General features: G+C 34.7%; 1 protein-coding gene across 2 annotated transcripts in view; it reads right to left on the bottom strand.

Moving 5' to 3' along the window:
- Uba2 (Ubiquitin-like activating enzyme 2) overlaps nt 1–24,500 on the bottom strand; it is a 33,907-nt gene extending 9,407 nt beyond the window's left edge. For both annotated transcript variants that reach the window (XM_069845169.1, XM_069845168.1), the window contains exons 1-10: nt 24,328–24,500; nt 23,866–24,020; nt 17,734–18,021; nt 16,410–16,477; nt 13,646–13,864; nt 11,143–11,261; nt 9,301–9,430; nt 7,618–7,835; nt 3,498–3,668; nt 15–97 (exon numbers count right to left, since the gene is read on the bottom strand). In XM_069845169.1, the coding sequence (XP_069701270.1) occupies nt 15–97; nt 3,498–3,668; nt 7,618–7,835; nt 9,301–9,430; nt 11,143–11,261; nt 13,646–13,864; nt 16,410–16,477; nt 17,734–18,021; nt 23,866–24,020; nt 24,328–24,471 (1,595 nt within the window). In that variant the 5' untranslated portion in view covers nt 24,472–24,500. The remainder of the gene's footprint in view (nt 1–14; nt 98–3,497; nt 3,669–7,617; nt 7,836–9,300; nt 9,431–11,142; nt 11,262–13,645; nt 13,865–16,409; nt 16,478–17,733; nt 18,022–23,865; nt 24,021–24,327) is intronic.
- Between the last annotated feature and the right edge of the window lie 599 nt (nt 24,501–25,099).

Below are 25,099 nucleotides of genomic sequence, written 5' to 3'. Positions count from 1 at the left end.
AATATTACGATTACCTTTGATTTATTGTAACAGTCAGTTCATAGTTTTGAAGGAAATCATCCACCTTCAAAATACTTCCATCTAGTATTCCAAGTTCCTGAAAAATAAATAAATGCAAAAGATACAAGATAAAAAGTTTGTTTCAAATTATCAATCTTAAGGGTCTCATAGACTATCCGTCTTAGTGTCAATTTTGCCTGAGCAGTTCTAAGAAGAAGGTAAGGCAGAGTGTCTGTGAAGGAATTTTCATCTCTGTACCGTCTTAGGCTTGGCATGAAGTGAATCTGTCGGCGACTGATTTTTCTGTGTGTTTACATGCATGATTGTGAGCAAGTTTGAGTGTGCAGTTCAAGCGTCAGTTTTAACTAATTGTTTTGACGATGCACTTCGCATCTAGGACATTATGTCGGACTTCAGAATCGTAAACCGTACATTTTTGAATGAATTCATCCAGTTTTATCAACGGTAATCTCACTAGAGGTTTTGATTTATCTAGAGATAATCAAAACTCGAGTGGGATTTAATTGACTATTACACGATTACAAGAAAGTATACAAAGATTAGAAGTAACGAAGTACTCCAATACAATAAAATATTAATTGACTTACGAAAATACAACTGTCTTCAATTAATGTATTATTGTACCATCTCAACATTACAAATATTAAGCTAGATGGCAGTGGTGTGTTATAATTATGTGATGTTATCAGGTGTGCCAACTATGGAATCTTCAATGAACTCTGTAGACGGTTACTAGTCAAGAAGGCTTTGTTGATTCAATTTCATTTCTATTAAAACAGTTGCATTCCACTTCAGTTATCCAGATCCCAGTAATCAACGTCACTTGACAGATGATTTTCAATAAATCTTAGTATTAAACAATCTCTGATACGTGACTATCCATAATATCATATAGCAGAAGCTATAACATAACCTAAATAATATAAACAAGTATTAGAAAAGTTTTAATTAGGGATGATGAAATAAACAAGAAAAGTTTTAATTAACGATGATGACATAGAAAATAAATATGAATAATTTTAAAAGAAACAATTATTGAGAGTACAATTTTCAAATTTGAATGTTTTAGTGGGTGGTTCAGTTGATGTTATATTGGACGTGTGCGTAAAAGAAGTGCAACTCGTTGATGTACATGGTGTATTCCCAAACTTTTTCAGGATTTCCGAATGGTGCTCTTCATTTATTTGTAAACAGGATTTCAGGGAAGATGAATAGGTATGACCAGTGATCTTTATTAATTCTTGTTCTTGAATGCCAATGCGAGTCATATTTGAAACTGCTGTGCATCAACTGAAGTGGTTTGTAATTTTTTTTTTTCTGACGTCCAGATCAGCGCAGTTTGAAATGTTGGCAAACAAAGAAACAAATGCTAGGAACGCGATAAAATTAAACAAATGCTACGGACGCGATAAAATTGTGCGATAAGCAGCCATGATTGGTTGAAAGATGTCCTTTCGTACCGTTTTATTGGTAAAAAGTAGTATGACATAGTAAAAGTGTAATAGTCACGATAATCCATGCTTGTGGAAGATAAAAAATAGAGTGTATTCAGATAAAAATAAAACAATATTGCTTATGAACAGTTATGAGATTCTGAAGCAACAAAGGAAACAGTTTTGTTTTCGGAAAGAATTAAAGAAAGTTTAGGATTCTCAGAAGTTTGGCAATGGAACAGATGATAATTATACTCCAAGATAATGGTACTACAATGACTTTTATTTTTAACGAATCGAGAAAATCCCAGCGTGTCAGCAGTATAGAATGAACTACCGATACTTTAGAATTAGACTAGGCCTACGCTTATAGCACAGTCTAGTATATACAGTCATGAAGCTTGAGTTGTGAGGATACTAGGAACAATAGACTGTGCAGGTACTATTTCGCACTGTCTGTAATGAGGCAATAGTAGCGATCCTAGTGGTTAGCAACTATTTATGGATGCATATTTACCACATATTGAGCTTCGTGACTATATACTAGACTGTGCGTATAGTTCATTCAATGAGAATATTAAGTGACAGTAAACATAATGTCCTTAATGTCTTTCAAATTTTGGTGACATAATTCTTGAGAATAAACTAAGCAATTTATATAATTCAAACTTGAAAATCGAATTTGGGGGTCTAAAGAATTTTTTTTAATTAACAAAATTTTGGATCGACCTAACTCCATTGAAAATTTGCCTAGGGTAAAACTTCTTTCGAAAAAATGATCCCCTACATATATCAAATGTTACATACTAAAATTATTTATTTATTTGTGGGATAAAATTATTATAATCAACTGAAAATAATACTGTAATTTCAGTTTACAACACAGTCACATGTTTCAGCTTTAATTTGGTACCTCAATGAAGTCTTTTGTCCAATTGGAAGTCTATTTTTTGTCCATTGAAGGTTAATAAATGTCAGAAAATGTGAAATAGGAGAAAACAGACACTGAACATGGCGTAAGATATAGAAAGTATAGTGTGCTTATATTATAAATTTCAAATAATTATGAAATTATTGAGATAATGATATATATTCTTGAAAATAGAAGAAATCTGACATTTCTAAACTCTATGTACACCTCAACCAAAAACAGTCATTTTATAAGAACAGATATGGAATTGCTTGAACTGCTTTATTGATTGGTTGCAATTGCTACTGTGTAACATGCAGCAAGGAAAGTGAGACGGTGATGGTATGGAATACTGCCACTGGTTCCTATGGCAAGAAAATATACCGTTAATGAAAAATGACATATTGTCACTGAAAAAATGTGATCATAAAAATCTGTTTATACATTTCTTCACAGCAAAGAGTACTATCTGTTTGCTTCGTAAATCTAAACAACAGCCTTCTGAAACAGTATTCAGTGTGTATTTAGAAATGGTTACTTGACAAGCTCAACCCCTGGAATGTTTACAATGGTAGTATTTCAAGTATAGAAGGCTGTGATCTGTAGCTTGTGGCGGCCATTGTTGCGAATTTAGTGACTGTCATTTTTTTGTTGCACTTTTTATTAATAATTAAGTAAGGCACTTTGAAGCTTTAACATTATTTTAAATGATAAGTCTCAATGGACATTGTAAAATAATCTAGTAAACAGCTGAAGTAAATTGAAATTATTTTATTAAGAAATTTAATGTGTTGCATAAGCTTCAAAGATTCGCGTTACTGACTGCACGAAACAATTTATTGTATCATCATGTATGTCTATGTTGTAAGGGAGGGGGTATGTCTTTTTTAAATCGAGGTATGCTGGAGGAAAATCTTGGGGTAGCATACTGCCTTTGGTTTTTTCCCCACTTCCCTCACTGGTAACATGTGATGAGAAACAACTGATCATAGTACAAATAGCTGAAAATCAGTGTTAAAAATACTTTGTCCACTAGTGTTGAAAGTACCTTCCACATGCTACCATATAATAGTCCATTTTTAACATGCTTGCCAAGTGTGAATGATCTACTTTTAATAAACAAATTTACTTACAGCAAGTGTCTTTGGGTTATTCTCCGTTGTCTCTCCTTCTTCACTAGATATGATAACAGTCCCTTTTCCCTCTAAGATGACATCGGGAGCAACCATGTTAAGAGATTTTTTCAATACATGCTCTTCTAAGTCCTTTACAATCATAGTGTTCACATCCAGGCACAGGGTAACCTGCAAATAATTATCACTTATAAAAAAACGAAAGTCAAGCAACTGTCTTTCTGTGAGGACATGCAAATCGAAATGGAAACTGATAGTTTCATAGAATCACTGATGTTCAGTGATGAAACCAAGTTCTACCTATAGGACAAAGTGCACAAACATAATGTCATGATCTGGAATCAGGAAAAATCCTAGATGTTATATGGAGCATTCTCTAAAAGTGAATGTTCTTTGTGCTATCAGTCATGAAAAGGTGTATGGCCCATTCTTTTTCGACGAGAAGACAATCACGGGGATTTCGTATCTACAAAATATTACAGACATGGCTTATTCCACAACTGGAACAGGATATCAAAGTTTAATTTTTCAACGGAATGGTGTGTCACCTCATTACCACTTAAATGTCAGACGTGAACTGAATAGGCAACTACGAAGGAGATGGATTGGGTGTGCTGACTGTGACAATAGTGAATGTTTGTGTTGGCCTCCACGTTCCCCACTCTTACACCCTTGACTTTTTTCTCTGGGGTTTTGTCAAATAATACGTGTACCAGCTACATTTACCATCTACCATCCAGGATCTTTGTCTTTGCATCACAGAGGCCATTGCATTAGTGGATCGTCCAATGTTACAACATGCATGACAGGAATTGGACTACAGGCTCGATGTGTGTTACATAACACAGGGAGCCCACATTGAGCTCTTGTAATTTGATGATGTGAACCAAATGGGTAACAAAACTTTTTGAGTTTCCCTTTCATTTGATACCACTTTCATGTATCTGAGTGTTATGTAATGAAAGTTATTCAAGTTTGTAATCGGGAAGATTATTTGTAATAACTGGAGACAGGATTTCCATGCAAATGCATGTTTTTATATGAGCTTGCTACAGTTCTCAAACTTTGTAAATATCCGTTTCATGGCTTAGTGATTCGAAATATGTATACTTTTTCCGTGCATATTTGCATGTTTTGGTCTTTTTAGTAGTAAATTCATGAAAAATGCATGTTTTTTAGATTTTAAGTTTAATAATACATATTTTGAGGTTTATGTTGCATATTACGACCATACTTATAGTTTTATTGCATATTTTATATTAAATCGCATGATACTGCACTTTATAAATGTTGCCTCGTACAGTTTGGTATTTCTGAGCTTACAATATTTGAGTACATGTACTGAAAAATATAACTGAAATGCTAACGATTTGCAGGATTTCTACCTGAGGACTTTGAACCTTACCAGCTAATCCTCTCATTATTGTCACACTGGAATTTCACACTCCTGTTCTATACAAGTCATACCCTGGGGCTAAATTTATTATTATTAGAAGGATGCCTCTTCTGCTCCCTCCCATATTTTTTAGTTTGACGACAATAGCACTAACGTGTTTCCCCTAATATGCCTTTAATTTGGAAAGGTAGATAGGTAGAAGGTCTGTAGTAGGCTACATGTACAGGTGTTTTGTGAATTAGCTACTGTATTCGTGTTCTGTGGTGATCTGTGAAGTGTTGTAATGCCCCCGATTAAATGTTCGACAAGAGATCTTGTGGCACAGTGGATCAAGGGAAAAAAATTTCTTAGAAATTTGGAAAGACTGTTAGTAGTACATTGTGCCATTCGAAAATAAAATGTAAATTTCAATTTTGATAGTGTATATTTTCAATGTTTTCTTCCTTCAATGTGCATATTTGGCCATTTGATAGTGCATAGATGCATGCATATTTTACGATTTGATAGTGCATGAAAATCCTGTCTCTAGTAATAATAGTGTGTGTGTGTGTGTGTGTGTATATATATATATATATATATATATATATCACAAAAGACAAAGCATATCTTTTTTATAAATGTAATAGGTATAGTTTTCTCTCTCTTCTTCTTTCAAGTAAAACTGAGTCCCCAGAACACTAAACTCATGAATGAATTTGTAACTTCAACAGAGGAAATTCTCTTCAAAATATGTAACTGGTTCTCATTCAATAAATTAGTATTAAATTGTAACAAAACTAACATAATTCAATTTAAATCCTGTCCAAATTCAATGTCGCAAATTTCTAGCGCAATAATTAATAGATCCCTATTACAAATAACAACAACCAAATTTCTTGGCTTAAAAATCGATAATATGTTAAATTGGAAAAATCATATTAAAGAAATTACCCCCAAACTAAATTCAGCTTGTTTTGCTATTAGATCTATGCAAAAGATTGTAAATATCAATACCTTAAAAACAATATACGAGGGGGATCCAGGAAATAACGACCGTTCGCGCATACCCGCACGCAGCTGACTCCCCTTCCTTGTTTGAAGGTCAACTGGCTTCCTTAACATGTGTTCTCATAATGTTGTGAGTATTGGTTGCAACAAGTCGCCATTGTGCATTTTGTGTTACTTCAAAATGAACGACGTGATTGATAATCCCGCCGACTGTGAGGTGAGGAGTGTGATTCGATTTTTGAATGCCCGACATTTGAAACCTGCAGAAATTTACCGGCAATTGAAAGAAGTGTATGGTGATACTGTAATGAATGAAAGAAATGTGAGAAAATGGTGCGAAATGTTCAACAATGGGCGAACAAATGTCCACGATGAAACTCGACCCGGACGCCCATCACTCATCACAGAAGACTAAAGTGAACGACAGAATCTTGCAAGACAGGCGCACATCACTCGACGAATTGCATATTGCCTTTCCTGACATTTCTCGTTCTTTGCTTGGTAAAATTGTGTCGCAACATCTTGGCTACCACAAAATCTGTGCCCGCCTGCACACTGCTGCTTCAACTCGAGAATTGCTGGATCAATTCGGTTGGGAAATCTTTGATCATCCGCCCTATAGTCCAGACCTTGCTCCTAGCTATTTTCACCTTTTCACAAAGCTGAAAGACTTTCTGGGTGGTACGCGTTTTGGAAGAGATGAAGAGTTGAAGAAGACAGTGAACACCTGGCTTAATGAACTGGCGGCAGAGGTGTATAACACGGGAATTCTAAAGCTAGTGAACAGATACGACAAATGTTTAAATGTAGGTGGTGATTATGTAGAGAAGTAAAGGAAGCTTCAGTTATGTAACAGACTTTGTTTTTTCAAACAAATATTTTTTTTTTTAATTATTACAACAAAACGGTCGTTATTTCCTGGATCCCCCTCGTACTTTGCATACTTCCACTCGGTAATGAGTTTTGGAATAATATTCTGGGGAAATTCCACAGATAGTAACAATATATTTCTATTACAAAAAAAGAGTAATTAGAATAATAGTAGGTGCCAAATCTAGGGAATCGTGTAGGACTATTTAAAAAAACTACAAATAATGCCCATGGCTTGTCAGTATATCTTTTCATTAATAATCTTCCTCGTATGTAATCGTGAAAACTTTGTAACTAATTCAACAGTTCATAGCATAAATACAGTCAAAAAAATGACTTTCATACTCCATCGGCAAGTCTATCGTGCTATCAAAAGGAGTGTGTTATATGGCAGTAAAAATTTTTAATAGCCTCCCTATCGATATAAAAAATGAAACTCAAAACATAAAATTATTTAGGGCCAAATTAAAGAAGTACCTAATTTCTCACGCCTTCTATTCTGTACGTGAATTCATGACATTCAATAACACTTCATGAAATTGATAGTAAAACTTTGTGTTGTACTAGTAGACTATATTGTAAATCTCGTCTGTATATATTTCATCTAGACTGTGACTATAAATTAAGATTTTATAATAATATTAAGTTTTTTGACTTGTTCCATATTCTAGCTGTAACCATGTATGAATACCATGGGTTCCATATTCTAGCTGTAACCATGTATGAATACAATGGAATGTTAATAAATACAATACAATACAATACAATAACTTCTTAAAGTCTACTTTTCTGACTTCAAAGAGATTTGATTATAATCTTTAAATTAACTCTACACAGATTCAGTATGTTAATATATAAAATACTAACCTCAGGCTTTGGAGAGCAAACATAACATTTTGGATTTGGAGGGTTCAGAAATTTCTCTGGCACAATCAACTGGTTCCTATGAGTAGGTTTTGGTCTTAAATATACTGTTTGGCAATTCTCGAGATTGTCTTGGAGAACATTAAATGCATGTAGTACCACAACACCAGCAATAATAGCATTTGTTGTTGCAATAGCAGGGATGATGTTGCCAGCCATAGCTGCAAGAGAATTTTTATTGTAATTAATTCAATGAAGGAAACTGGCTATCATAAAAGTAACTAAGCTAATCTATTAAGTTATTATTCCAATCCTATTTTGTATTTATAGTGTGAGACTATTTATTTATTTATTTATTTATTCTGGCGTAGTTAAGGCCATTAGGCCTTCTCTTCCACAACACCAGGAATACAAATACAATAATAGAAATAAATAGAAAAAAAAATACACTTACAAAGTAAAGCTATACAAGAAATAAAGAGAGAGAGAAAAAAAAAACACTATAAACAAAGTAAAGCCACACAAAAATATACACAGGTTGCAGTCACACAAACTTTAAACGAGTGATTAAGTATCATAATTAATTGTATCCTAGCTAATTAACTAACATAAACAAAAACTTGCAATTTTAATCTAGATTAAAAAAAGAAAAAGAAAAAAAAAAAAACAAATCAATACTTCTAGCAATACCTAAGAAACATTAACTAAGACAAAATTTTCCAATTTTTTGAAGAGTTGTAAGAAATTGAAAGCGCGATAACAGATAATTCGGAATAGAAGTATGCATGATTCTAAACAGAAGAGACAGTGAATGTATTGTTTTTCGTTCCTTCAGATGCACCCATGAAAGTAACTGGAGGGAAGGTGTTACATGGTCAAATTTACGAGCATTGCAGATGAATCGTATGCACACATTATGAACATGTTGTAGTCTCTCAGCTAAGAGTGAATTTACATTAGTTAGCAAGGAATCGCAATAATCAAAATGGGGCATTACAAGCGTCTGAATAAGATTCTTTTTTAGACTAAGTGGTAGAAATTCTTTCATTTGAAACAAGGAGTGAAGTTGAGAAAATATTTTTTTGCAAATGTGTGTTACTTGAGTGTTCCAATTTAGATCGCTATCCATAAAAATGCCATAATACAGTGGTTCTTAATCTTTGGGTTGGGATGGGTCAACAAAGCTTTTGAAAAAAAAAAAAAAATTAAGTGCTTCATTAAAACTTATAACCTTTACATTTTACGAACAATAATGAAAACACGAAAAATGTCTGCAGATTAAACAGTTCTGGCAGCAACTGTTTTTAGTACAGTATACATTATTATTACATGTTAGTGTGTGCAAAATTTTCTGACACATAGGCAAAAAAAAAAACTTTTAGCTCCAAAACATAGTTTTCAGTTTTTCAACAGTTTCGTTCATGAAATAAGTTATAAAGTTTTGAGTCTGATTAGTGGAGAGAGGAGAAGAATGTGTGAATACAATCTGATTTCGATTCTTTCTCAATTACTATCAAAAAGCTCATTAATCAACAAACAGAAAAAGAACTTAAAAAATGAAACAGCTATACTGTTCACATTACATTTCACATCTCTCGAAATTCCTTGCACATGAAATGACACACACACACTAACTGATATTTGTATATTTCTAGCTTGCCGAACCTTAAATTACAGCACACTTACATTTGATGTCAAAACGTGTTTTCTGAGGAATACCAAATATGTGTGCTCGTATATTGGCACACGCTGCAACAAAATCCATTGCGTTCTTGTCATCCTTGTCCCAAACCAAGTGGTCATTCTCCTTCAAAGACTGCATCAACATGTATTGGACACAAGAGAAAATATATGCAATGTATTAAATGTATAACAAAATGAACACTAAGACAATATAAAAATCTTAGATTGTACAATCTCTTCAACAAAATTTTCGTAAACTGTTTGAGAGATTACTATAATATGGTAGAATTTTCCAAATTTTTTAATCAGTTATTTAATAACACTGCTAATTGCAAGATTATCTGTCATTGGTGGAATTGGTGATGGAGTGGTGGTATTTTGTCGAGATTAGATCCAGGACAGATTTACCATTTTATTGGATCAGGATTAATTTGCAAGTACAATTGAAGACTTTCATGGTATTCGATACAGTATGAGACTTTTTAAATTTTTGTAGCATGTCATAGATGCTATTTCAGATCTACATATCAACTTTGTTGGATTCATTATCAAAAGCTCTACCCAGCATCCTGATGAATTTGGGGAGCTAAAACAGGTAAAATCCGGTTACAAAATCCAGCTATAATGGCTGGGCGGGGGGGGGGGGGGGGGGATCATGTTAACCACCAGTGTTTTCTGGTTGGATGATCGTTCACCTCTGCTGAGGCATGTGACAGCTGGCCTTGCCCCTCCACTGGCTGTTGTGCCATAGATTATTTTTATTATTATTTTATTTATTTTTTTATTTACTGGCTTTTAAGGAACCCGGAGGTTCATTGCCGCATTCACGTAAGCCCGCCATTGGTCCCTATCCTGAGAAAGCTTAATCCAGTCTCTATCATCATATCCCACATCCCTCAGATCCATTTTAATATTATTTTCCCATCTACATCTCGGCCTCCCCAAAGGCCTTTTTCCCTCCGGCCTCCCAACTAACACACTATATGCATTTCTGGATTTGCCCATACGTGCTACATGCCCTGCCCATTTCAAACTTCTGGATTTAATGTTCCTAATTATGTCAGGTGAAGAATACAATGCATGCAGTTCTGTGTTGTGTAACTTTCTCCATTCTCCTGTAACTTCATCCCTCTTAGCCTCAAATATTTTCCTAAGAACCTTATTCTCAAACACCCTTAACCTATGTTCCTCTCTCAAAGTGAGAGTCCAAGTTTCACAACCATACAGAACAACCGGTAATATAACTGTTTTATAAATTTTAACTTTCAGATTTTTTGACAGCAGACTGGATGATGAAAGCTTCTCAACCGAATAATAACAGGCATTTCCCATATTTATTCTGTGTTTAATTTCCTCCTGAGTATCATTTATATTTGTTACTGCTGCTTCCAGGTATTTGAATTTTTCCACCTCTTCAAAGGATAAATTTCCAATTTTTATATTCCCATTTCGTACAATATTCTCGTCACAAGACATAATCATATATTTTGTCTTTTCGGGATTTACTTCCAAACCTATCTATTATTATTATTATTAATAGAAAAAGTTCCTGAAAATATACAAACAAGCCTAGCAGTGTAGAGCACTATCAGCACAAAGAGAATAACAGGACTTATATCTTTAGCAAAAAAACTACCAACCCACAGGTATGTAAAACTTGCTACTATGTCCACTTTTTCTATATACAGATCTCTAAAAAGTACACTCAACAATGCTTCAGTTTTCTGATCCTTCAATGTCAGAACTAATTTGCATTTGAAACTGATGCATTTCCTGCAAAACTGTTTCCGTACAGCCATTCTAATCCCCTGGTAAACACAGCAGAGAATAAAAGAACTACACTACCTCAAGCTGGTTCTTGAGATTTCTACAGCTCTCCGCAAAGATGTCTGCACACTCGGCAATGCTCCAATTTTTCTGATCCTTCAGTGTGCTCTCTTTTTCATTTTTGCTACTGCCTGCAACTGAAAATAAAAATTGTCATAAAGATGACAACACATACCATCTCCTACATTTTGTGCATCCTGTAAGAAATTAGTTTCTCAATGTTATCAGTTGCATTTTCGTCTATGTTACTTAACTACTTCTTCTTACGTTATAGATAAATAGGGACTCTATTTTACGGAGAACAAAAATCTTAAATTTCGGTATAATACCTTTGATAATTTTGGTATTTTTTGCATTAAAAAATGTAACTTTTTTACTCTCGTCGTGCAAAATACATTACTGACTATTCCTAAAAAGACTACAGGTCTGTAACACCAAAGGAATCTTAAGGATCTTTGTACATTTTAACAATACTTACAATATCCTATGAGCACTTACCTGTTGTGTAAAGAAATTAGTGTAACAGTTTCATAAACTTTGTATGAATAACAGAAACTAATAGGAACCACAAAGCATTCAAGATATTTTTACTTTATATTTAAAAATGAAGTCACTCGAAATAGTGCCTGAATATTAGATTAAAAATTCTGTAAATATTCAAATAGTGTCAATAGTTTATAAGAAATTATTATGCACAGAATGCATTCCAAAATCACTTTTTTGATTATAAGAGATGCTGAAAACGTGTTTCGAAATTTATTTTCTCAATCGAATAAATACCGGTATAAACAAAAAAAAAGTTCATATTTCAGGGTGCCAAATATTTAAACTGCAGCCATATGAAGCTTATTTCTCTATCACTTGCTCATAACTGAATACACATAAAAAGTGTGTGCATTTTCCTTATTACAACACATCACACAACACAAATAATACACTAATTCTAGGTTAGAATATTCAATGAAAATTAAAGTTCGTGGGAACTTCCTAATGTGACAACACTGAGGACCCGAACATAACTGAATAAACATCACACAATACAAATAATACACTAATTCTAGGTTAGAATATTCAATGAAAATTAAAGTTCGTGGGAACTTCCTAATGTGACAACACTGAGGACCCGAACATAACTGAATAAACATCACACAATACAAATAATACACTAATTCTAGGTTAGAATATTCAATGAAAATTAAAGTTCGTGGGAACTTCCTAATGCGACAACACTGAGGACCCGAACATAACTGAATAAACATCACACAATACAAATAATACACTAATTCTAGGTCAGAATATTCAATGAAAATTAAAGTTCGTGGGAACTTCCTAATGTGACAACACTGAGGACCCGAACATAACTGAATAAACATCACACAACACAAATAATACACTAATTCTAGGTTAGAATATTCAATGAAAATTAAAGTTCGTGGGAACTTCCTAATGTGACAACACTGAGGACCCGAACATAACTGAATAAACATCACACAACACAAATAATACACTAATTCTAGGTTAGAATATTCAATTAAAATTAAAGTTCGTGGGAACTTCCTAATGTGACAACACTGAGGACCCGAACATAACTGAATAAACATCACACAACACAAATAATACACTAATTCTAGGTTAGAATATTCGATGAGAACTAAACTTCGTGCGAACTTCTAATGTGGCAACACTGAGGACCCGAACATAACTAAATAAACATAAAAACTGTGTGGATTTTCCATATTATAACATATCACACAACACAAATAATACATTAACTCTAGGTGAGAATATTCACTGAAAACTAAAGTTCATGCGAACGTCTAATGTGGCAACACAGACAGTCCAAACATAACTAAATAAAGATAAAAACTGTGTGGATTTTCTTTATTAAAACACATCACACAACACAAATAATATACTAATTTTAGGTTCGAATATTCATTGAAAATGAAACTTCGTTCGAACTTCCTATGTGGCAAAACTAACAGCCCAAACTGTGGCAGATTCAATTTTTTTTTTTTCCCAGCCAAAAGTGCCGTTGTTTTGGTATTTCCGGTTATTTGGGTGCCAGTTACGAGGAATTTTACTGTATTATCAGACAATACATCTCACTTGACGATATGTGTGAGAGGAAGAACAATAATTGTTTGTGTGAATCTGAAGTTTGACTAGTGTAATATGTAGCTAATCGGCGATGTATGCATGGAGGAGGAAAGGAACTGGCCATCCTACCCCATTATCTCCTGGTCCAGTTGCCTCACAAGTGGTGCCTTGTTGGTACCACTTATGAGGTTCAGACCTGTCTTCGGACAGTTGACTAAACAACAAACAACAACTATATCATCTTTACCAGCAGACCAAGCTCATAGGAAACCTGCTTGAATGTTCCACGGAGAAAATACAGTAAATACAGAATTTCTGGAGTTTATGTCAACAATAAAGTATTCAGGTATGGCAGCAATGAAATTTTAATTACATCAAAATGTGAAATACAGTACTATTCACAGATGATAGCAATATCTACCTGCATCTGGAAGTTTTCCCCAAAGTAGTGGTGCTGGAGGTCGTCTTTTTTTCCACAAGTTATCCATGCTAAGCAAATACTTAATGTCATCATGAAACAATTTGTGAAATAGCTTTTCTGGTTCATATTTGCAGGATTGTGCCCAACTTCGCGTTGACACACGCTCAACATTGCCTTTTTCATTAGATTCCACCTGAAGGGCTGTTTCTCCTGCTTCACCTGTACAAAACAAAATAACTCAGCTTCTACAAGTATGCGTACGCTAAATACTTCGCCAAGATGTCACACTGTGCATTGTACATGGATGATTCAATAACTGAATGGCTGCCTAGAATAATGTTGTAAGTCCGTTTTTGGCCAAACTGAGTTTCCGGCTCAAAAATGTTGTATCGCACATCTTGCATCATGTGCTGTCATCGTCTTGCTGTTATTCACACTACTTTGAGAGCTGTAGTATTTTGATTGTGTTGCTGAGCCGAATAACGTTGTAATTGGCAATTTCAAATAATGGATGTCTAATTCGTATAGGTTTATTCATTAATTTATTTGGCGTAGAGGTCCTTTTAAAATATTCCCAGAAGCCTCAATAAAGTACTTTATTGTACAAGCTCTAGCATCATCAACTCTACTATTTCTAATTATTAGAAAATCAATAATTGAAGAATTATATACATTTTCTAATAATTATTTAACGTCAATAATTATTAATACACCTTCATTACTAAAAAGTGGAGCTGCCCCATTCGCAATAAAACGGCGGACAATCATACTTGTAGCGTGTCACATGATCTCATAAAAAACGTAAATAGAAAGAGAAAACGTAAGATTAATATCATGCAATGGAAGGACAATGTATGTAAGACACTAAAGGATCAAAGGAAAGAATATACTTCGAAGAAACGTGACATTAAACCAGGTGTGAAACAACCTGAACTGGTGAGTAGAATAATGTTGTAAGTCAATGTAGGCCTATAGAGTGCTAAAGGAGAATAGTTAAAGGTAATAAGGTCATGGTTACTCTGAATTCTGCCGTGGCCTAATAAGAGAATAAAGGAAAAAATTATTTTTGTCTGTGTAATATTGATATTGTATGCCTAAACGTATGATCTAAATTGTGTAATTTGTTTTAAGTTCTTATGATATAAATTTGTCTATTATTATTATTATTATTATTATTATTATTAATGTACTCAATGTAACAACTATACAGAATCTACCAGGAAATATGGACAGTATATAAGTTTCTTTGCTTTACAACATTGTTCTTCTGGATTGACATACGTTTTTCTACTGTAAATGTTCAAAAAGTTGTGTTATTTTGAAGATGAAAACAGTACATATATATAAATGGTGTGAATACTTACTGAAGTATTAATACAGACCTCACACTGTCATATTTTGTAATATTTAACAATGTTAGTATGGAATAAACGTATTTTCAATTTCCTGACAAACTGTAAAAACTGACTTACAACATTATTCTAGGCAGCCATTCAATTAGTGGCAACATTTGAATTAACAACAAAGAAAACATTTTTGGAACAGTCACATTGTCGCAGTGCTCAGAAGTGATCTCCTCCAAAATGAAGAACCCGCTCCACACCTCAGGGAGACGACAGATTCCACCCACAGCGTCTTGTTGTACTAATTTTCGAACAGACTCCTCTACTGCTGCTATAATTGCCTGTCTGATTCTAAAGCAAATTCCTCTAAGTGGTAATTTCATTTTCGCGAAAAGGTCGAAGTTACAAAGACTCATATCTGGGGAGTATGGAGGATGCTCCAGAATTTCCCAGTTCCATCTGCAAAGTAAATTAACCACAGGGGCAGTTATGTGAGAGCGAGCACTATCATGTAGCACAATAGGATGAGAATTCAGGAGATTTGGACGTTTACGGTGCATAGCTGGTCGTTCCAGAAAGTAACTGTAATATGCATCATTCACATGATTTCCCCCAGGAACTGAATGAGTGGCAAGGACACCGTCAAAATAATAAGCAACAATGAACATGACTTTAAGTGAATCCTGTTCTTGCCGATACGTTTTTGGTCATTGCGAAATGTATGTGTCTACCTAGCCACGGTACGATATGGTGACGTATCTCTACCACAAGCTTCCAGTAATGCTGTATGGCATTGTCGAGCATTCTTGCCTCTTGTAATCTGAATTTCAATGAAGCATCTTTGTTCGTATTTGCTAAACATTTTAGAGCACTACAGATAACAGCCTACAAATTCAAATCACTACAACTATCTCATAAATGAGATTACTGTCTTCAAGCTCACAGACAACATACATCAGATGCTCTTCTTTCTCACTGTTATCAGCTTGTATCATTTACCTCTGATAGTGCCACATACAAACATTGTTGCCACTAATTATTGAATGACCCATGTATCTTGAAAGGATGCATATGGCAGCTGTCAAGTCAATGGGGGGGAGAGAGACACAAGATCGGACAGGAATTGCTATGGAACCATATATACAGATGTTGCCACTTTTAACTTAAGCCATGTAGCCAATGTTTATGCACATAACAAATTGTAAATTCTTCTCTCAGCTTCTGATTTACTGGTGTATCAAACTTGCTTTTCTGCCTGAGGCAGACTGTAACCTTTATACTAAAAATACGTGTAACCATATCTTAGAAAATAAATGAAAAATGATAAAAAAAGTGTGATCTATAAAAAACACATCCAAATTGAAAAGAAAAAAGTAATTTTATATTTGAATGACATTTATAAAATCTCCTTTCCTTCTTACCAGCTGCTTCTGGATCTGCTGTATCTGGTGATACATCTTCGTCTGGATCATCTTCACCAAACAGTTGACTGAAAATATGCATAATGAAAACAAAAATCATTACCAAAGCATTAATTAATAAGCTTTCACAGTCAATAATTGCACAGCCAGAATAAAAAGCCTGGTGTGCAATATTGAAAATGAGCTTCACAAAACAACTGTTCGCATAACATTTTTGGTTTGTATCGTCTATGACAAGTAAAATGGAAACTTTTGACATTGGGGGGGGGGGCACACACGTACACACCCCTGCCCCCTCCCTCTTAAGGGAAGATTTGATTCACAATAAATCGAGAACAGAAACGGATATACATATCGATATGTATGTCAATAATGATATATAAAGTCGATATTATATATTCTGATGTTATTAGTGTATAATTGACCAATGGCATTCTCTCACGAGTACAAGCCAGCCAGCATGAACACAGCTTAATCAACTTCAAAATTTATGGCACGAAATATTTAAGAATTAAATTCACTTGGTAATCTGGTCACATATACCTTATTTTATTTCAAGGAGTGCAGTTCGGTGGCTCCTTTGAACACCCACTTACAGATTTATGACTTCCTACACAAACACCTCTGACAATTCCATCCTGTCCCCTCGTCCCAACATTGCACAGTTGCCACAATCCTGGTGACCCTTGAAATGAGACTGACGGGATTCTTGGAATTCAGAAAAGATGCGACAACTCTGCCTCCACATGGATTTGACGGGAACCTATCAATTCTTCTGAACGAGGGTTGTGATTGGTTACTAACAAGAGAAGACAAGATTTCCGTCACAGTAAGGAAGACATTTATTTATGACAACCAATTAGTAGGGGGCAGTAGAAGGTCTGTCGGCAAAGTCCTTTCTATGAAACTGCACTCCATGAAAAAAAAAATAAAGTATAGCATATACTGAGAGTGATTCTATTGAATTTCTGGATTAGTTATAAGCAATGGATGAAGAAGAAATTATGTCACAGCCTCCTTCCTACAAAATATACCGTGACCAAATAGCTTTTTGACGATAGCAGAAAGAATCTAGTAGGCTGTGAGTGGAAACGAGAATGGCAAAGTTAAAAGTTCGCCAACTTTCACATTCCGGTACGCTTCTCGTTAATTGTGAATACTTACATTTAAATACTGTATATATATTTAACAACTTTTTCGTTCTTGTTGTTGTTTCTGTTCCCAGTTTATTGTAGACCAGCCTTTAGAGTGGTTAAACTTGCAAAGAAAACTACAAATTAGTACACACAAATCATGCTGAAAGATAAATATGAATTTGAATTACTTGAAGAGATGTTTCGCCCACACAATACAATGAATAGGTTCTGATGGCGTGTTGCGAATAGTACAGCCAGGAAATGTTTTTTGAGCTGCTTTTGGCTGACACTCGTAGCACTGTGTCAATCCTTTCTTTATCAACTCCACTTGTCCATCGTAGCCGGCTGTTCCACTCTCAATCAGCGGTACATCAGCTGCTAAACACATTCTGTTCACATGGTTTCGTGCAGCTCTATTGTCTAATGCATTCATCACTATTACAAATCGTTTGAAGAAATTCACTCCATATTCTGGGCTGAAAAACAATAAAATAAAATATAGTAATGGCATTAAATAAAGATACAATGTCAGAGCAAGTATAAGAATTGAGGACTATTTTTGTAAAACTTGCTAAATTAAGATTTTGATGGATTTGTTAACATAAGGCAGGCCTCTACATGATGTTAAAGGCGTCTTAGTAAAATTGGATTATTTCTCTTCATTGTAGTGTGTCAGTGTGATCGTTTTTAAAAAACTTGCTTCCTCCTAAGTGACAGTTAGCAGCAAAATTTGCTTACTACAGTGTTTTGTCCCTCCTGTAAAATTTAGTTTTTTCAGTTAGCAAGTTTTGCAAAAACGGTCAATTTATTTATGGACTTTTATAACAAAACGCATATTATGCCCTTATGTTTACTGATACCCAGGGTTAAGTTACTTGATAATGAAGTCATCTGTCACTTTGCAACTCACAAAGGGAAGTTGTCACATATTCCGGTTGTCATACATACATACATACATACATAGATAAAAGATTACAGTCTGCCTCTGGCAGAATTACAGCACACTGTTGATGCAGGCTTTGTTTTTACACCTGTGATACATAATGCAAAGTTTCAGGGTGCTATTCATAGACATTTCACTAGTCCATGCCAAACTAGCCCCGGCTATTGACTGATTACTTGTACAGGATTCATATCATATATCGCTAACACTAGTTTATGAATACAAAACACGTTAGTTCGCTGATCATCCACCGGAAACCCGCGCTAAGAATGTCTATGAATATGGCCCTTATTGTTTTGGAGTAAGACGTACATGAACCATCCACAAAGTTTGACAGTTGCATTGGGGCAATTGAATACTTTAGAATTCGAGTATGTTTTTCATATGTGCGTATTTAGTGTTAAGGAAGGTTTAACTCGCTATTTTTATTACAAGTATGGTGCTAGCTTGTTGCTAGAAAATATCACCTAAAATGATTACTCCGATTTTATGGTTTATTTTGAAAAGTATGTAAGCTATAAAAATACAGTCTCAATAGACAGCTAATATCTCCTAGTTTATTAAGCATATGGTTATCATAATATGCTGGGTATTGTTGAAAAATGTCAATGTCAGGAAATGGCACTATCAAAACCTCAGAGACTTTTTGTGTCTTGAATTTCGCAGCTCATCATTCTGTTGTGACTGCAAGAAGAGGAAAAAAAATTCATTTTTCAGAAAGATGGCGCACCACTTCACTTTCATCATCATGTGTATCTCAATGAGCATCTCCCTCCTCTCAACGCTGGATTGGCCACTGCACTACCAAACACCAAACTTGATGAAATGGCCTCCACACTCAGCTGACTTAACCCTACCCCTTGGGTTTTTTTCTTTGTACTGTGGGGGGTAAGTTCCTCCTTTGGCTGATAATCTGCAGAAGCTGTGGCACTGCACCACAGCTGACCAAACATTTACATATTCAGAACTTAAAACAGTATTAAACAAAACTTGCAGAGAATGCATGTCTATTGGTATCTACTGCATTACTGTAGAATTAGTAATTATCAAGATGAAGTATTGTGAAATCGAAACAATCATGTTGGAACACAGTATACTACTAATTGTATATCTTCAAATTAAAATTAAATTTTATCATGTTATAGTCCTGTAAGAACAAGAACATTTCCATCCATCTCTCTTCATGGGTCATCCCAAGGAAAGTGAAACTTGTTTGAAGTATTACAATTAGTTCCTAATAACTACAGTGTTAAGAAGAAATAACTCTTCAAACTATTACAAGAAAATGATATATTACTTAACTAAACTATAGAAACTCCGTACGTAGATGAAATTATTGGGGATCATCAGTGCAGTTTTCGGAGTAATAGATCAACTATTGATCAGATTTTTTGCATTTGACAGATAATGGAGAAAAAATGGGAGTATAAGGGTACAGTACATCAGTTATTCATAGATTTCAAAAAGGTATATGACTCGGTTAAGAGGGAAGTATTATATGATATTCTTATTGAATTTGGTATTCCCAAGAAACTAGTTCGATTAATTAAAATGTGTCTCAGTGAAACATACAGCAGAGTCCGTATAGGTCAGTTTCTATCTGATGCTTTTCCAATTCACTGCGGGGTAAAGCAGGGAGATGCACTATCACCTTTACTTTTTAACTTCGCTCTAGAATATGCCATTAGGAAAGTTCAGGATAACAGGCAGGGCTTGGAATTGAACGGGTTACATCAGCTTCTTGTCTATGCAGATGACGTGAATATGTTAGGAGAAAATACACAAACGATTAGGGAAAACACGGAAATTTTACTTGAAGCAAGTAAAGCGATCGGTTTGGAAGTAAATCCCGAAAAGACAAAGTATATGATTATGTCTTGTGACCAGAATATTGTACCAAATGGAAATATAAAAATTGGAGATTTATCCTTCGAAGGGGTGGAAAAATTCAAATATCTTGGAGCAACAGTAACAAATATAAATGACACTCGGGAGGAAATTAAACACAGAATAAATATGGGAAATGCGTGTTATTATTCGGTTGAGAAGCTCTTATCATCCAGTCTGCTGTCCAAAAATCTGAAAGTTAGAATTTATAAAACAGTTATATTACCGGTTCTTCTGTATGGTTGTGAAACTTGGACTCTCACTCTGAGAGAGGAACATAGGTTAAGGGTGTTTGAGAATAAGGTGCTTAGAAAAATATTTGGGGCTAAGCGGGATGAAGTTACAGAAGAATGGAGAAAGTTACACAACACAGAACTGCACGCATTGTATTCTTCACCTGACATAATTAGGAACTTAAAATCCAGACGTTTGAGATGGGCAGGGCATGTAGCACGTATGGGCGAATCCAGAAATGCATATAGAGTGTTAGTTGGGAGACCGGAGGGAAAAAGACCTTTAGGGAGGCCGAGACGTAGATGGGAGGATAATATTAAAATGGATTTGAGGGAGGTGGGGTATGATGATAGAGACTGGATTAATCTTGCTCAGGATAGGGACCGATGGCGGGCTTATGTGAGGGCGGCAATGAACCTTCGGGTTCCTTAAAAGCCATTTGTAAGTAAGTAAGTAAATAAACTATAGAAAAAAAATAGGTTACAGTGAAATCCTTCCAATCATGATACAGTATAAAGGAAAATGAAACAGCAGACTTTTGGCTAGAAAGGGCACTGAAATTTTACAACCATTTTATAATGCACTTCCATTTTATTCTGCAAAATAACTAATCAGAAGTAAATTCAGATATACCCCCTTAAAAAAATCGAATGAAGCAAAAGATAAAACATGGAAAACTTTATTCCTAAACCTGAAATAATCCCCCAAGGCCCACTACATAAATCTGTTGTTGCGATGTTCAGGTTGATAACAGGTCATGATTGTTTGGTAAGCCACTTGCACAGGATAAGAATTTCCCACACATCCGTCTGTGTAGTGTGTGATGCAAATGAAGAGAGGAACATGCAACGCATAAAAATATACACAGCACTGCTATGAACAGATGACACTGTGCAATAGTGTGTGTGTGTTTTTTTCCCCCCTTCACTGTCTTAGTGAAGGGGGGAAAAAAACACACACACACAGAGAGAGAGAGGGGGGAGGAGAGGGAGAGAGAGAGAGGGATATATACGCGAGAGGCAAGGCAACACCGCGGACATTTTGGTAATTTCATAGAAGACGGGCACTTGGTTGAATATAGTACGTATTACCAACTTTTTTATTTCAGAGTTAAATGTTAGTGATCTTTTAGTGACTTTTACATGTTAGTTCTAGGTTTTTTATACTAGGTGTCGCCGTGATTTTCTTTTAATTTGATTGGTTATAGTTGTCATTTGTTCTAGAATTTTCGTTAATTTTGAATGGATAATGACGTTATCAGTTGTTCTTGGTTGTTTGACGTGAGTGGTGTTATGTTGTGTCTGATGGCTAAAGCTATTGAAAGTTTGTCATTTTATATTTTCTTTCGATTTGATTGGTTATAGTTGTAATTTATTCTAGAATTTTCATTAAATTTGAATGGATAATGACGTCAGTTGTTCCTGGTTGTTTGACGTGAGTGATGTTACATTGTAGATTTGTCTGCATTTGTCGAATGCGCATCATCATGCTTACGAAAAGGCACTTTTCAGTGCCAATAATTTATTTTGTGTGCACAAGGTTGGAATTTTGAAGTAAGAGGGAAAGGAAGGAATCCGTGTTCTGAAATTATTGATTAAATTTTGTGTCGATTTTGGTTTAGTTCTTTCGCTGGTGATTAAGGATTGTGTTGAATGTTGAGGAGAAAACTGGTTTATCTGTGGTTTAAAGAAATTACTTACTGTATTTTCTGTAGATGTTATGGTGTAATAAGTGTTCGAAGAGAATTTCATTTAGTGTAAAGACATGGTTTATTTATGCAAAGTTGACTGTACGACAAAGTGTTGGTTTAGTTCTTTGTTGCCTGCATGGTTTAAGTTTAGATTGCCTTAAAGCCTGTGTCATTTATACTGGAAGTGAAGTGGTTGTCGATGAAGACGTCAATGAGAATTGAATTTTATTTGATAAGGTGATAAATTATTATGTTTTGTTTTGTGTTTTTGTGATTTTTGGGGGTAAAGTGCGGACGAAAACTACCAGAAAAGTACTACCAACTATGAAGTTCGAATGCCACGAAACGCCAAAAAAAATCAAAGGCGAAAAATTAAACATATTTTCATTTTTTGGAGGGCTTCTTCTTTAAAAATACGAATATATATTTGATTTTTCATCTTTGATTTTGCGATGTTTGATGACATTTGGACTTCATAGTTGGCAGAACTTTTTTGGTAGTTTTCGTCAGCCATGTTGGATTTTGCCAGTCTTCTAGGAAATTACCGACATTTTCTATTGGTAATAACTCACCAGCCATCAAATATACCATCTACTATATATGACGTGTACAATACTACTACATACTTACTGGCTTTTAAGGAACCCGGAGGTTCATTGCCGCCCTCACACAAGCCCGCCATTGGTCCCTATCCTGAGCAAGATTAATCCAGTCTCTATCATCATATCCCACCTCCCTCAAATCCATTTTAATATTATCCTCCCATCTACGTCTCGGCCTTCCTAAAGGTCTTTTTCCCTCCGGTCTCCCAACTAACACTCTATATGCATTTCTGGATTCGCCCATATGTGCTACATGCCCTGCCCATCTCAAACGTCTGGATTTTAAGTTCCTAATTATGTCAGGTGAAGAATACAATGCGTGCAGTTCTGTGTTGTGTAACTTTCTCCATTCTCCTGTAACTTCATCCCTCAAAGCCCCAAATATTTTCCTAAGCACCTTATTTTCAAACACCCTTAACCTATGTTCCTCTCTCAAAGTGAGAGTCCAAGTTTCACAACCATAAAGAACAACCGGTAATATAACTGTTTTATAAATTCTAACTTTCAGATTTTTTGACAGCAGACTGGATGATAAAAGTTTCTCAACCGAATAATAACAGGCATTTCCCATATTTATTCTGTGTTTAATTTCTTCCCGAGTATAATTTATATTTGTTACTGTTGCTCCCAGATATTTGACAATACGACATAAAAAACACATACACCCACACTTACTCGTACATACAAACACACACTCTCTCTCTCTTTTTGTAATTTTTGTTTGAAGTTTGTTTATACGTGGCTAGATTTTATGTTTGGAAGAAATTGCCACTGTAACATGGGTTTAAATAATTTGATTTTAATCGTTCTGGTAAATGTCGCAGTTTTATGGAGCAAATGAATGATAACTGAAGCTCCACTGTGCATAAAATATTTATTTAGAATTGTTAAAGAAAATAAATGAATTATCAATTTATATTACAAAATTCCATCAACAAAACGAAAAAGTTGTGTTAATCATTACCTCATAATACTGTCATGGTATGCCTTAATGGTAGCAGTAGGACAAAACCTTAATGCACTTTCACGTGCCACTGCTGCTTTGGATTTTCCAACATGTTGCTTATGAAATAAAAATTGACGATTCAAGTTGCTTACGTCAATAGTATCCAGATCAATCTAAAAAAGAAAATATTATCATATTATACTATTAATTCATATTAATAATCATTCCAGAGTGTTTCTGCTGAGTGAAAATCACCGAAACGCAGGAAGCCTAACCTCAATTTCTATACATGACCTTTGCAGTTTCTTTAAGCTTTATTACTAGACTATAGACATTATATTTTAAACAAAAGGGAAAACAATTTGCAATGTCATATTGCTGTACAATAATCTGAAACCTCAAAATGTACTTTGTTATGATCGAGCAAAGTGATTACATGCAGAAACAATGCACATGAAATGAGAAGTTATTGTCACTTACGATTTCTATATCCTTGAAACCAGACAGTACGAGATTTTTCAAAAGTTCACAACCAATACCTCCAGCGCCTACTACCAATACTTTAGCAGCTTGAATGGCAGATTGTAAATTTTCTTCGAAAACACCGGCAATATTAGCCGCCATTTTTAACGCGTATGTAACTTTGTAGACAAATTTTGATCCTATGTTCCACTTAAACAGGGTTACCAACAAATCACCAAATTTCTCATCCGCGATAGCTTTTGTCAAAGACTTTTATAGTTGCCATTGTATGCTAGACATTCTTGACAAACGGGTTTCGATTATAATATAATGAATTATGATAATAAGATGACATACATGTTACGCAAAAATTAAAATACTGACTAGGTTGAAATAATATACTTTTGATTTTTAAGTGTCTACATTGGTACATTACTTTATATAGTGTTGTTGTACCTCCAATAACCAGACATTTGAATAACCTATCGCAATTAACGTCAGGACTTTTCTTTTCCATCGTTTGCTATAAAATAAAAATAAAAAGTCTACATACTTACCACAGTGTGTCTATTATATATAGACTGTGATTATATTAGACTGTCTGTGATTATATAATTGACTGTGGTAGCACAGTCTAGTATATACAGTCGCAAAGCTCAATACGTAGTAAATATGCAAAAATTAGATAGTTGCTCACCACTAGGATCGCTAATTTCGCCTCATTACAGGCAATGCAAAATAGTACCATCACAGTCTATTGTTTCTAGCACTCTCAAAACTCAAGCTTCGT

This window comes from Periplaneta americana, chromosome 14, assembly GCF_040183065.1.
Source record: "Periplaneta americana isolate PAMFEO1 chromosome 14, P.americana_PAMFEO1_priV1, whole genome shotgun sequence".
NCBI lineage: Eukaryota > Metazoa > Arthropoda > Insecta > Blattodea > Blattidae > Periplaneta > Periplaneta americana.
This window is presented reverse-complemented; position numbering and strand designations above follow the sequence as displayed.